General features: G+C 38.1%; 1 protein-coding gene across 1 annotated transcript in view; it reads left to right on the top strand.

Annotated features, from left to right (window-relative positions):
* Positions 1–10,181, top strand: part of UBE2N (ubiquitin conjugating enzyme E2 N) — a 35,783-nt gene extending 25,602 nt beyond the window's left edge. The window contains exons 2-4 of the mRNA XM_039236607.1: positions 8,203–8,449; positions 8,642–8,782; positions 9,444–10,181. Coding sequence (XP_039092538.1) covers positions 8,203–8,449; positions 8,642–8,782; positions 9,444–9,484 — 429 coding nt within the window. The 3' untranslated portion in view covers positions 9,485–10,181. The remainder of the gene's footprint in view (positions 1–8,202; positions 8,450–8,641; positions 8,783–9,443) is intronic.
* Positions 10,182–15,693: the final 5,512 nt, after the last annotated feature.

Below are 15,693 nucleotides of genomic sequence, written 5' to 3'. Positions count from 1 at the left end.
CAAAGTGGCATATTATGTAATAATTCCAGGTCAAAATGGCATACACCAATTTTTCCATCAAATAAAGCAGATTTATTCTACTTCTTTTATGTTAAGACTGTATATTTCAATTGCCAGTCCCAAAGGGAAAAAATAAGTGACATTATGGTTTAAATTAATTTACCTCTTTCATGAAGCACTTCTTCATGATTATGAAGTACTGAAAATAGCCCCTCCTTTACTTCTGTTCTATATAGTCCTGTCAGACATTTGACATTTACTGTATATTGTTGTCTTTCTGAATACCATTGAGATTGAGCAATTAGGCTCTGAAGACAGACTGAGTAATGAGTAAACCCAATAACCTGGATTTTAATCTTGACTCTGTCACTTGCTAACTTTGGTTATAATGTAAATGGTCACTCTTAGTTTCTCATTTCCCTCATTTGTAAAATGGGTATTAAGATTAAGTGAGTTAATAATACATGTAGAGCACTTAAGTTACTATTTGGCTCAGTTAGTTTTTATTGTTACTTGATCTTTTGATTCTCTGCCTATCTGGGCACAGTGCTTGGTAATTGCATAGAGTCCTTGCCCTTACGGAATTTACAGACTAGTGGGGGAAGGAAAAGAAACAGACTACAGTATGACCTGATATGCATATGCTTAGGACAAAAGAATTGGGAGGTGCTGGACAAGGAATTCAGCCTAATGGTTTCCCTTGTTGTAGGCATACTCTGTTAGTAGGATTTTCAGATTTTTGTCTGTTGTCAATGATTGGAATAATTTTAAATGCCATTCCTGGGGTGGAAGTTACCAACTAACACAGTAAGTATAGTAATTCTTCTTCTCAGCCTGTGTGGTACCTAAGCCTGAATTTATTCAATGAACAAGCATTTACTTAGCACTTCATTCACCACCACCATTTGCTGTCTGAAGTTCCCACCTTCAAATAGTTTAGGGCCTGACTAACAACAGTAGGCCTGACTAGGGCCTAACAGTTATTGTCCTAGCTATAGTAAGAGGAATGGTAGAAATGCCCGGGAAACTGGAAGTACAGGGGAGATGCTTCCAGACTAATTCAAACCAGAGAAACAAGTTGGTTGCCTATACCTAGCTTTTCAGAGGTGCCTTGTTAGCACAGTAGGTAGCACATCAGTCTCCTATACATAGTAGCTTTTCAGAAATCCTTCTCTGGCTTCCACATCTCCTTCCTTTTTGCTGAATTTAACACAGTGTTGGGTTGAGAGAAAAAAACTAGAGATTTATTTCTAGCCCAGATCATTCTGTCCCATCTCTTGGGTATTACTCCAAGTTGAATACAGAGTACAGTTGACCCTTGAACACGAGTTTGAACTGTGCTGGCTCACTTACACGTGAGGCCACTTATATATGGATCTTTTCATTTTAATAAATGCAGCAGAGCACTGTTGATGTATTTTCTCTTCCTTATGATTTTAACATTCTTTTTTCTCTAGCTTGCTTCAATATAAGAATGCAGTGTGTAATATATAAAATTTGTGTTAATTTGTAAGGCTTCTGGTCAATAGTAGGCTGTTAGTAGTTAACAGTTTTGGGGAGTCACAAGTTATGTATGGATTTTCAACCATGCAGGGGGCCAATGCCCCTAACTCCTGTGTTCAGTTTCTATTACTTATCAGTCCAACTGGAAATAAAGCTTTTCATTAAAGGGATACCTTGGTCTAAACTCTAAGATGTAGTCCTTGATACCTAGAGCCTTTGAAACAGCTTCTTCCATTTTTTTCCTCCATTTCAGAGAAGGAAATTGTGAGGTTGATGTATGTGGGAGTAGAGGGGGAAACAGAGGGTGGTGGGGGGTGTGCCTTGAATTGTTATTCTCATCTGGCTTTAGGATAAGCATTTTTTTTTTAAACTTTGTGAATTAGAGTATAATAATTTATGAGCCATTTGTGAAGGAAAAGGTGTTGAAATAGGTAAATGAGGTCTTTCGTCCACTAGGGGGTAGTGTGGACTGTAAAAATTAAAATTATTCCTCAGGGATTGACCCTTAATTTCTTCATGCAGTTGTGTTGTTTGAATTAATTTTTGTGCATGCTAGGTTTTTTTCAAAATTCCTGCAAATCACTATTTTTAAGTGCAATCTTGTGACTGTAACAAATAATAACACTTATCTATGTTCCTGTTTTTAGTGATTCAGATGTTCTGACATTACTTTTTGTATAGAATTTTTGGAGGGGAAAAAGTGATGCTTTTAAGTTTCTCTACTATATTTTACTCACTATATGAAATAAAATTATTTTAATGACTTGTAAGTAACATCATTCTAACAGGATTGTCTTGTGTTTCAGTATCCTGTACAGTAGCTACTAACCCCATGTGGCTGTTGAGCAATTGAACTGTGGCTAGTTTGAATTGATATGGGTTATAAATGTAAATTACTGGATTTTGAAAACATGTGAAAAAGATTGTAAAATGTTAATAATTTATATATATGTATATATATACCTTAAAGTTTATTTATTTTGAGAGAGCTCTCATGGTGGAGAGGCAGAGAGAGAGAGGGAGACAGAATCTCAAGCAGGCTCTGCACCTTGAGTGCAAAAGCCCAAGGCAGGGCTCAAACCCATGACCTGAGCCAAAACCAAGAGTCACACGTTTAACGGACTGAGTCACCCAGGTGCCCCAATTATTTTTATATTGATTATGTGTTGAAATGATGCTATTGGAGTATTTTGTTAAAGAAAACAAGTTTACCTGTTTCTTTACTTTTTAAAGTGGCTAGTAGAAAATTTAATATTATATTTGCAGCTCATATTTCTTTTGGACAGCACTGCTATAGAGAAAATATTCATCAACTGTTTTTATCATGCTGTACATACCTCTAACTGGCCTTAAGATTTGTAGGGAAGTGTAGTGGGGAAATTGAGCACAACTTTGGCTCCGTTTCTAATCCCAGCCAGAATAAATACAGTCACTTCTACTATAAGGAGATACTGTGTGTTCCTAAAATTCATTGTGTTAACTGAAATTGTCAGTAAAAACCACATAACTCATGGATAAAATGTTAGGGGCATGACTCTTAAAAATGTTGGTAACGTTTTTTTAAATGCCCACTTAGAGGGTGACGTTGTAGATGCCCTTAAGTAGTTTACAATTGTGCGTATAATGAAAAATTGGCTTTTGCTTTATCAGTAATTCCAAAAAAGGATCCCTTGTTAATATTTTAGAATTGCTTAAAGACAGGGTTAACAGAGGTTGGCATCACGGAGGCATCTGTCAGGTTTTCTAAAGAATGAATTGTGGTAACAAGATTGATACATTGTCAAGTATAGTCAGATGGCTCTTGGGTGAAATGATCTAAAATATCTATAATTGGCACTATTAGTAATACATTGCATTTTGTGTTGCAGATAATATTCTGAATAGGGGAAAACTGATTGCTGTAGATGTATGTTGGAAGTGTATAAAGTTACTAACTTTTCTCGTATGCATATTACCACTCTTTTTCTAGGAACACGGTTTATTATCTAGAATTTTACTGTACATTATTCAATCATTGCCTTAAAAAATGTGTAAGACCTTCCATTGCTTCTTAGTGAGCACAAGTTATTGAACTTTAAAGTGGGAAAAAACCTAGTTCATGGGATTAAGTTGACAGACTGTCAAGTGTTGCAGTTTATTGTGGTGTATAATTCTGGGATTTGCTTTCCCAGTAGATCTATTGATGATCAGATCAATTTGATGTTACTTAATTTCTTCTTAAAGTATTTATGGCATGAAAAAAATATTTACAGCATAAACTATTATACTCCCTCTGTAAAATGAGTTTCCTTGAGACTTAATCATACTGTCCCTTAAATTCATACTCTGATTGTATGTACTTTTCTATTTTTTAGTAACTAATTCTCTAAATAGTCTAAGGTACTTTTTGTTCTGTATGACCTAAACTCAGTTGCTACCTGGGATTGGGTCCTAGGAGTGCTTTTAAACAAGTAGGTCACAGTGCAACTAATGGTTATTCTGTTTCTTTAGAAACAAACCTATTTAATAAATCTTAAGATATGTTATTGTGCCTTGCTCTTAGATTCTTTTTGAGTTGGTTGTATATGGCTATGGCCTTCTTATGGGATCTCATTTGTTAAGCCTTTCTGCAGTATTAGCTCTTTTGATGGACATAGCAACTCTGCATGAGAGGTAATCTTATTATGATATAGATAAGGCAGCTGAGGCTTAGAGCAGTGTAAATTATTTGGTCAGAAATAATAGTTAAGTAAGCAGTATGGTAGGAATTTGAACCCATTACTTACAGACATGAAGAAACCATAGTGTACTTAACCGATTGAAGCACCAGGCACCCCTCTTTCTACCAAAAAGTAATATAAAACTAGGAGGTGTTTCATAGTTTGTGTGAATAGAAAGCAATAGGAAGGATTTCATTTCCTACCCAGTTTTGCCTTTTTTGGGGAAAAAAATTGACTCCAACTTCTTTGGGTGAGACTTCTTCGTTTGGTTTGGATTTTATTCTTTTTTCATCCTGTAATTTGTGGTGTGGGTTTGTTTCGGAAATCAGTGCCGTATAGTCAAAGAATTATGCATCTGTTCATTATATCAAAATGTATGAGAACTTGAGAGCATATAAAAACTGTTTGAAAAAGTCTTCTACACCTTAAAGCTTATTCTAGATTGTGCCCTGTTGAAATCTTATAATTGACCAGGTCGTGTATTATGTTTACTGTGTACATTTTTTAGAAAGCCTCTGATTTTGAAGAGGAACTGAAGATGAGGAAGGAATGTGGAGTCTCTGACAGTGTGTTCTGAGAGTGATTTTGAGGCTATTTTGGGATATGATCTTGGAGGCCCTTTGGCAGCTTTTTATAGCCCTAAATAGAGCTGCTACTACTTTGTGTAACCAGGGAGTGGGGTTTTGGGGCTCTTGGACCCCAGCCTTTTCTTTTTTTACCAACTCCCTCTTAATGGGTTTCTAAAAATATGAAGACCTGGGACAAAATGAAAGGAGGATGGAGGTGAGGAGAGGCCGGAATTCAAGGAATTTTACCATCCAGTTTTTTTCTCATTCCTTTATTTACTCTTACCCTTCATCCTTAATATCTTTACTTTTTTGCTAAAAATGAAGACCGGCCTCTCTTGTTCTAATTCCATGTTGGAGGACTTCCCACAGTGGGAGGGTTCATTATTGCATCTTGAGATGTTTTTAATGCTCTAAACATGTTTTACTTTGAACCTTAAAGTAGTTGACAGCATTTTAGCTTCTCATTTGTCCTTGCATTGCCATGATTAAAACAAAGCAAAAAGCAAAAACCCCAAAACCCCCTAGTCTCTAATTAAAATACTAACGGCATTACTTTAAATGGCTATGAGTTTAATACAATTTGGGAAAGGATTTAATTTTTATCTGCATCTTACAATTATTTTAGTATATGATAGGTAAATCTTTTTTAGTATGTGCACTGTAGGCTTAGAATGAAATGGTATAACGTGTGTGATTTTTTTTTTTTTTGCAAGTGAAGACAGCATAAATACAGTATTCTCATTGATTATTTTTTATACTAATGCTGTCGATATAGCAGTGTTCTGAAACTTCTGATTGCACATGCTTATTCAAAATGTTGAAAATATATTATTACATGAAATTACACATAGTATTGTTAGTTTCCTTTATTGCATATTAACATTTTTTTGGCTATTTGTAAGTTGTTTATAAATAGCAGTTAGATTATTTCTTTCCATGCCTGAATGGATCCTTTTGTTTTCCTCCTCTGATGTGCACATCCTGCTTTGAATAACCCTGCTTTAATGTTAAAGATGAAATTCTGATAGTTGATGTGCACATCCTGCTTTGAATAACCCTGCTTTAATGTTAAAGATGAAATTCTGGTAGTTTATTCCTTGTTCTTTGTAACATCAAATAGATTCATAATTCAGAAAGTATTTATGGAACATCTGTGGTGCCAGGCACTGTTCCAGATGCTGAGGATATAGCAGTAAATAAAACACGCACAAAACTCCTTTTATGGCACTTCGAGTCTGAACAAAATAAGTTAGATATGTAATATGTTATTAGTGCTTGTGGAGATAAAGTAGGGGAACAGGGATAGGGAGGGAGGGTGGGGGTTAGGGTGGAATGGGGTTTTGCAGTTTCAATTATGGAGGCTTCACTGAGAAGACACATTTGCATGAAGATCTTAGGAGCTGAGAGAGCAAACCAGATAGAAATTTGGGAGGAAAAGAGCAAGTGCAGAGCTTTTGAGGGAGCAGTATGGCATGTTGGAGAACTACAAAGAAGCTAATCTGGGTGAAACAAAGTGCCAGGGTGGAAGTAGGTTGGGGGAAACATAGCTGAAGATGAGTTAAAAGTAGGTTGAGTGAAGGGACCATATAAAACCTCTTCTTGGGGAGCTGTTATAAGGACTTTGAAAGGTTTATGAAATAACAGACCCAGGAGGGAGTGGGGAACAAGGTCAGAAGCAGGAAGTACAAAGTTGGGCTATTGCAGTATGCCAGGTGAGAACTTGATGGTGGCTTGGATTGGAAGTGTAGCCATGGGGTGGTAAAAAGTAGTCCAATCGTGGATATATTTTGAAGTTTAAGCTGACAAAATCTGCCTGTCAGATTAGATGTGGTGGGTTATGAAGGAATAGGTTTGATCCCGTTGGAAGGGTGTATTTATGGTTAACTGATATAAAGAAGGCTTTGAGGGAGGAGCAGGTTGAGGGTGGGGCATGCTAAGTTTGGTGCTTATTAGACACTCGAGGAGCTCTTGAACAGGTCATTATGGATGGAGAAAGTGTGATCCAGGGGAGAGATCTTTGCCGGATATGAGTTTGGGAAAGCATCATATACAGAGTGTATTTAGTATTTAGATTCATTGGACTATATGGGATCACTGTGGAGGTGTGTAGTAGAGAAGGTCTAGGACAGGGCCCTGGGGCACTTCAGTGTTGGGGAGATAGGAACCAACACAGAGGTTGCTGCCAGACTAATAGGAAGACAGGAGAGCATGGCTAATGGAAGTTGGGTGAGGAGCGAGGAACAAGGAGGAGGGCAGGCCAGCTGGATAAGATGTTCCCTTTAGGTCAAATAAGATGAAGATTAAGCATTGGGCATTTGATTTAACTGTGCAGGACCTCAGTTAACCTCAACAAGCAGGTGAGTGGCTAGACTCTGGAGAGTTGTGTTCAAGATAGGAGGAGAGGAGAGAAATTGGAGACAAGCAAGCATAAATAACTTTCAATAAACAGTTGAGCAGTGGGGTGTTAGCTGGTCTGGGGAGAGTAAGGTCAAGGTTATTTGCTCCTCTTACTGGGCAAAATTACAGCAGGTTTGTAGTTTGGGATAAATCCAATAAAGAAGGGAAAGTGATGATTCAGGAGAGGAAGGAGATGCTAGAGCAATGTCCTTGAATAGGTGAGAAGGAGATAAGGTCTAGTGCTTTCTTTAGAGGAGAGGTCAGTCTTAGCTAAGATTGATGGCCATTTTATCCATAGTGACAAGAGGAACCTTCGAGTTCTTTAGGAGAGAGAAAGATGGAAAAGAGAATTAAGAACTGATTGTTGTGGAGCAGCAGAGTTTGTCGTCAGGGGTGTACATATTTCTCTAGCCCTGTTGAGGTGCTTAGGCACTTGGCCCTCCTACATTCCCTTCTGTTTTTCAGAGGAAAGATTTTTAGTGACTTTTAGCACTGATTTTACTTTTTATTTATTAAAACGATTTTATTTTTAATTTCCACACCCAGTATGGGGCTTGAACTCACAACCCTGAGATCAAGAGTCACATGCTCCATTGACGGAGCCAGCCAGGTGCCCTGAATTTTACTTTATAAACAGCTTGGTTTGAGTGGAGTTTAAAGAGAGCAAGTTGCCTTTACTAATGTGATAATGCCAGTGTTACTTTCCTTTTTCTCTTCCCTCTCCCCTTTCCTCACTTCTCAACTAAATATAAAATCGGTTTCATTAGCTTAATTTTTATTATCAACATTTTTGGACATTTGTGGCTACAGTATATATGTGTCATCAGTATTCATTTGCTCTTGCATTCGGCTGATTGGGATGATTTAAATAGTTTTTTCTTTGAACTTTTGAGTTTTATAAAATGAATAAAAACCCATCAGGAGATTGGAGAGGTTCTGTTATGCCCAATTCCAAGAGGTGAACTGCATAATTTTTATTATGGTGTTCAGCAAAGTTACATTTGTGTGACAAATGCATTGTTTTTCTGTTGTAGGAAACCCAGCGTTTGCTGGCGGAACCAGTTCCTGGCATTAAAGCAGAACCAGATGAGAGCAACGCCCGTTATTTTCATGTGGTCATTGCTGGCCCCCAGGATTCCCCCTTTGAGGGAGGGACTTTTAAGCTTGAACTATTCCTTCCAGAAGAATACCCGATGGCAGCCCCTAAAGTACGTTTCATGACCAAAATTTATCATCCTAATGTAGACAAGTTGGGAAGAATATGTTTAGATATTTTGAAAGGTAAGTGTTAACTTTTATCAATATATGCTATTAAGATTACTCCTTTTTCTCTTAAGCATTCCATATTGAGAATCTGAACGTTGTAATCTTGCCTATTATATATAAAGACCAGGAAGGTCTGTGGGAATGAAATGCAGTAGTTCTGGGGCTGTTGTTTCATGCCTGATCATTCTGGGCCTGTTCTCTTCCTAGATAAGTGGTCCCCAGCGCTGCAGATCCGCACAGTTCTGCTATCGATCCAGGCATTGTTAAGTGCTCCCAATCCAGACGATCCATTAGCAAACGATGTAGCGGAGCAGTGGAAGACCAACGAAGCCCAAGCCATAGAAACAGGTATTTAATATCCATTCTCCTTCACACTACCTCCACTTTTTAAAACAAATAAACTACGTTTTAAAAAACCTCTTTTAGAGTCTTAACAAAAATAAAAAATAATATAAAGAGGAGTAAGTCAGATCCTGCTTCTAAGTATATGAGCACCTTTTAATGGATGTTTAAGCTCCACCTGATGGTCTGCTTCTTGACCCCCAAATTAAAGACTGCCTGTAATAGGGAGCTCTTCAACTCTTGTATAACCTATACCTGGTGCCTCAGATACTGAGTGTGTACTATTTATCTAGCAGGACATAGAGATAATGGAAAACTTTTTAACGCCTTGAGCTGCTTTGTATTTCATCTGATTAATAAGACTGTATCACTTCAGAGCTAGGGAGTTTGATATCATTGAGCTTCCTGCTACAGATTTTAACAAAATTAGTGGAGAGCATTATATATCTAGAAATGAAGGAGACAAGTCTTCTCATGATGTTGAATTTTGTAGAACTTCTGGATTCCACTCTATTGTTTTGGTAATTAGACATACATAGGCTTTCTGTCTGACCCAGATGACAGAAAAATGGCGTGAATTAACTTAATACTACTTAATTTTTATAGAGTTTGGAAAGTAACATTAAGCTAAGTCAAATAATAATTGAATGTTTGTTTTTGTCTGCAGCTAGAGCATGGACTAGGCTATATGCCATGAATAATATTTAAAATCGATCTGATCATCCAGTGTGCATCATTTCTCCTGTTCTGCCAAGACTTCTTCCTTTTTTGTTTGCATTTAATGGACACAGTCTTAGAAACATTACAGAATAAAAGCCCAGACATCTACAGTCCTTTGGTGATTAAATGCACATTAGCAAATCTTTGTCTTGTCCTGATTCACTGTTGTAAAGCATGAGCAGAGGCTAGAAGTACCATCTGGATTGTTGTGAAATGTTTAAAAGCAGTGGCACCTCTCTGCTTTTATCCATTTCCCCCATGATGGTTAAGGTATAAAGCACTGTGAATGAAGGTAGTTGTCAGGGTTAGCTGCAGGGGTGTGGGTGTTTTCTCTCTATTATTTTTTTTTTTGAGGGGGGGAGAGGTAGTTTTATTTTAATTTTGTGGGCTCCTTCCCCCCCTTTTTATGGTGATCTAATTGCATTGGGTAAAAGCAGCTAACCAGTTCTTTAGAATATGCTCTCTAGCCAAGTCTAACTTTATTTAGACGCTGTAGATGGACAAGCTTGATTGTTTGAACCAAAATGGGAACATTAAACAAACATCACAGCCCTCACTAATAACATTGTGACTTTGCTGTCAAGTGTAGAATCCTTCCTTCAAAAAAAGCTTGTGACCATTTTGTATGGCTTGTCTGGAACTTCTGTAAATCTTATGTTTTAGTAAAATATTTTTTGTTATTCTACTTTGCCTTTGTACAGTTTATTTTACTGTGTTTATTTCATTTTCCCATTGTGACAATCGTATTTAAAAATTAAAACTGATGGAACTTTCTGTTTTGGTCTTCACCATCTGACAAGTTGAATGACAAGAGGTTGGATTTTGCCAGTTTCTTTTCACTGATGCAAACTTGTGTTAAAATATCACTAAATGGAGTATTTATAAGCTGGCCCTGAGCATGCATGAAGCATTGGTATCTGATATTTTTTTTTTTACCTCCTGGAAATTTGAAATAAATGTGTTTGTGTTGTCTGATTAGGTAGATGATCATTGGTGTCTTGCCATGATGTTTGAAAATTACTGTACAGGAGAGTCACAGCAAAGCAGCCGTGTGACTGGCTCTGTGTAGGACTCACATGTTGTGCCGCATTTGTCTGGCATTTGGGATATGACCTTTTTCTCAGTTTTTGTCTGAAAACTTCACGTGTAACCACTGGTATGTGCTGTTAGGAAACACCAGTCTGAGAATCATTTGGGGTTTGCTGAGGCATTTATGAGTCTTCCTTGTAGACCTGACGAGCAGATCTCAAGCAACCAGCTTGCATAAGGGTCATCCGAAAGGTTTCTTCCTTTGTGAGCCTCACGTCCTCAGTTCGTAATTCTTACTTTCATCCTTCAGTATTTGCTCTGGGAGCTATTGTTTGATATTCAGTAATTTTTTCTGCATTGACAGAGTTCCTCCCTTTAAAAAAACCTGTTCTTTCCCACCATTTCCATATCTGATTACTGATCCTTGTTATTTTTAAGTGAAGCCAGTCCCAAGTATGTAAATGTTAACCTGCGGGTTGGAACCTTTGTCTCCTGCAATTTAAGGTAATGGATATTGTAGCCCATCTGAATTCCCCTACTCTTTATTCTTATAACTTCTGGAGTTTCTTCAGAATGTGGTGTATTTTATTGTGCTCCTATGTAAGATGAATTATCTATTAAAATTACATTTTCAACATAACAGAAGTTTTTGATGACTGGTAACTGTATCCTTCCAAATAAAATGTATTGCTTGGAAACAAATGTTAGTTTAATTCAGAATAAAATTGTTCGTAACCTTAATGTTGCAAATTTAAAGCTCTTAGGAGCAGTTATCATTTATAACAGTTCTTGTGCTTGTGCAGAGCGTGTCTTGCAACTAAGGAAGCTGAATCTCATTCTGGGGCCAAAACGAACACTCGGGCAGTTCAGTGGAGAGCAGCTTTATGTAATGCAGGTGGCCCTGCTCGTGATGATAGCTGGTATCACATAGCAATTTGTTAAGTCCTAAAATTCCAGATTTAAATCCATTGTACTGTAAAAATATGTCTAGAATAGGACTCTCATGTCTGCTGAATTGGAGTTATATAAGTACTGAAATGGAATAATTCCCTGTTTTTGTTGCAGATAGGAACTCCTGATTTCATGGCATCATATTTTTTCCCTTTGTAATCTTGCTAAGAGTCCCCATTGTATTGATAAGACTCTTTCTTAAGCAGCGAGATGAAAGGAGGCAGGCAGTTTGTTGATTGAACTTGCTTAGGATTGAAAAGGCTCTGGGAGAGGCCAGGGTAGATTTCAGAAACTGGCAGCTACATCTGGGTTTGGGGCCTGTTTTCCTTGGCGCACACAGTGTGTTTGGTTAAAATATTTTGAATCCAGTGCCAGCATTTTTAAAAATCAGGAGATTCATGTGAAAATCCAGAATTTTGGTAACTTGAATGATCTGAAGATCTGGCCACTGCAGACATGACCAGCCTTTGTGCGCAGCACCGTCTGGGAGGAGCTGAGCAGCAGCTGCCCTAACAAAGAGGTTGTCACTCTTTTCTCTTCCAATGACTCTCCAGTTGGTTAGAGTCCCCTGCCAGCCCACTTGCTCCTTTATGTAGTTCCCTTCCTCTTCCCTTGTAAGCCTTTGATTTTATAACTCCTAAGCTTAAGGAGTTTTTTTGTTAATTTGACAGAAGTTTAATATGCACCCAACACTGTACTCCTTGGGGAGGATTAGGTGAATGAGACTGGCATGGGGCTTTCCCTTTTGGACCTTCTGATGGGGTAGGGGCATGGACAAACAGCAGTCCCAGCTCTGTCCTGGAGAAGGGAAGAAGTACTGGTCAAGGTCTGCTCATCTGGACTCGAGCCAGATGAACACCTTTAGGCAGGAGGAACAGCATGTGCAAAAAGCCCTGGGGGAGAAGAAAAGAGTCTAAATATGTAAGCGGCTTCTTAAAAATCGACTCGGCCCATTAGGAGGAGCTTTTCTGAAATCCTGAGACATTGATAGGAGCTTTTATGGTTTTTTGATTTTTTTGTTTTGTTACACTGCTTTGCTAATTGTTTCCACACTAGTTATTCTTGGTCCTGCCTAATAAGATCTTAGATCTGACATGTATTGAACTTAAACTCTACTCTAGACCAAGAACATACTTCAATACAAAATTTCAGAAGCATTTTATTTTATTCCCTGCCCCACCCCCTACAGAAACATCTTAAAATAAGCTTAAATACAAGCTAATATAGCTACAGGTGCTGCATAGTTTAGCACTGTTCAAGGAGAATAGGGCAGGAAATCTGGTATCCTGCAAGACATCATAAACAATTTCAGCGAAGTGGAACTATTGGCGTCTTAGGAATTGGCTTTATTTTTCTATTTGACGATTCAGGAATCTCTTTTGGCTATTCTAGCCATATCAATTTTTGTCAGTTGCAGCAGCAAAGGTTTAAAAAAGTAGCCTTATCTAGCAAAGCTGGCCCAAAAACAGATAGTTAAAATGCCATGATTATAGGGCAGCTAATTCATCAGCCTATTTAAGAAAAATGTAATATTTCATTGGAATAATGTATTTTTGGGCTGGGGGTAATAACATTTAGCTATTTAGCATGCTGCTTAATTTAAGGAATTATATCAGGGTTTATTTTTTAAATGATTTGATCACAAAAGCAAAACATGTTGAATGTAATAACTTGAAAAAATATGAAGAATAAAAATCTGTAATCTTCCACCCAGACTGGTGATACTTTGTTTGATACTTTGACCATATCCCCATGTGTTAATTCCATTTCTCACTGATGTTGGAAATTGGGCGGATTTGTTCCAGGAGTTAGCTTTGCTACAGCTTATTACAAATTGGGTAAATTTCCCCTGGCTGCACAACTAGGAGTTGGGTTACAGTTTTTCCTGGTTAAGTGTAGAGCTCAACGGGAAGAGTTCAGGTCTTTCTTCCCAGTTACAACTTTGGCAACCTTCAGCTGGTCTCATTTCATCTGTGCCTCTTGCTGTGGTGGTTCAGTTGTCCGAATGCAGACTGGCTACACTGCCAGGCCTCTACTGATTCGATGTAATTGATTCAAGTTTCTGATTGGTGTAATAGAATAATTGCTTAAATATTTAGACTTTGCTTATTGTCTCTTGCAGCAGAGTCAACAACTGAAATCTCATTTTTGTTTAAAAGTTCATTTCATGGTGTTCGTTAAGGAGCTTTTACTTTTAACATTTCTCCCTTGCTAATCATTTGTATCATGGGACAAAACAGGTCTTAGAAAAGATTGATAATCTCACCTCATTTTCCTAGAGTAACTAGCAGGTTTCCTTTTTTATACTCTGATCCATTCTCACCCACCATACTCCATGAAATGGTTCCATGATTGGGGCACCGGGGGGCGGTGGGGTTCAGTCGGTTAAGGGCCATACTCTTGATTTTGGTTCAGGTATTATCTCACAGATCCTGAGATTGAGCCCCATGTTGGGCTCTGCACTGACAGCCTGGAGCCTGCTTGGGATTCTCTCTCTCTTCTCCCTTCCCTTTTTATGTGTCCCCCCCCCCCCCAACTCCCAAAGTATTCTGCTTGCATTCAAGAGTAGACCTGTGAAAATTCAAGACCTGTGAAAAGCCGTTTAGACATCATAGATTGGTTGCACTAGATTTTAACTTGGTGCTGTTTTCCTTGTTTTGGCAGGAAGCATTAGGACTGTGAGTAACCAAGGGAATGAGTAAGGGCCAAAGTCTTGTTTTTTCCTTCTACAGCAATAAATATTGGGGGCTTTGTGGGCCAAAGGTCTGTCTAAATTACTCACCTCTGCCATTGTTATGAGAAAGCATCCATAGACCATTTTGGATGATTGGACATGCTATATGCTCTGATAAAACTTTAATTTTCATATGTCACAAAATATTTGCAACCACTGAAATTGTAAAATTACAAAAAAAATTCTAAGTTTGCAAGCTGTACAAAAATGGGGGGGGGGGCTAGGTTTGGCCTATAGGGCTGTTAACCCACGCCACACTTGGCAGTGACTGATTATTCACTGCTTTTGTAGTAGAACCAAATGTGTCTGTCTCTCTAACCCCCTCCTAAAAAGTGATACATTACTGTTGTTCCAGTAACAAAGATGGTGCAGGTTTCTTTACACCCTTTGCTGTTAATATGTACATATTTTGATAGAATTTATGTACAGGTTGAGCATTTATCAACCCTAGTTTTTTCATGCAAGATTATCAAACATTTTCACATTTAAGATTTCTTGGAATGTTAATTTTAAAATTCTGCAGGTCTTTAAATAAATCTGTACAGGTTTTTAAAAAAGTGACCTTTAGTAGGTAATGTTATTGTATAGTTGTGTTTTTTGAAAGGTGTTCTTGAAAGTTTACACTTGGGGCGCCTAGGTGGCTCAGTCGGTTGAGTGTCTGACTTCGACTCCGGTCATGATCTCTCGGTTCATGAGTTCAAGCCCCGCATTGGGCTCTGTGCTGACAGCTCAGAGTCTGCAGCCTGCTTCGGATTCTGTCCTCTCTCTCTGACCCTCCCCCGCTCATGCTCTGTTTCTGTCTCAATAATAAATAAAACACAAGAAAAAAAGTTTACACTTGTGGCATCACATTTCTTTGGTATCCATATAGTATCTGTTAATCATAATTTAATCCCATTTGCACATTTAAATTTCTTTAAATGTTTATTTTTTGAGGGAGAGGGAGCATGAGTGGGGGAGGGACAGAGAGAGGGAGACAGAATCCGAAGGAGTCTCTAGGCTGAGGTTGTTGGCACAGACAGAGCCCGACGTGGGGCTCAAACCCACAGACCAGATCATGACTTGAGTCGAAGTTGGACATTTAACTGAGCCATCTAGGCACCCCCGTTTGCACATTTAAATTGATGTCAGTTTTACAAAGTGTGTAATATGCACCTTTAACCATATTTTGTGCAGTTTGTCGATTTCTGTTGACTAGATTCCCAGAAGTGAAGCTGTTGGGTCAGAGGTTCATAGGCATTTAAAATTTTGATGGGTATTACTCAGTTCTCCAGAAGGCTATTCTGATTTACAAGCACAGATCCTTACCTGACCCCCATGTAATTTATGGCTGCATAACATTTCATTACATAGATATATTACTTATTAAACATTGCCCCTGTAGGCATGAGTATATTATTTCCATGTCTCACTTTAGTTGCCTAATCTTGGTACAGAAATCTTTGTCCACATTCCTGAGAGGAGTTGGATTCCTAGTGTAATA

The sequence above is a fragment of the Hyaena hyaena genome, unplaced genomic scaffold (assembly GCF_003009895.1).
Source record: "Hyaena hyaena isolate Hyena2069 unplaced genomic scaffold, ASM300989v1 scaffold_113, whole genome shotgun sequence".
Taxonomy (NCBI): domain Eukaryota; kingdom Metazoa; phylum Chordata; class Mammalia; order Carnivora; family Hyaenidae; genus Hyaena; species Hyaena hyaena.
This window is presented reverse-complemented; position numbering and strand designations above follow the sequence as displayed.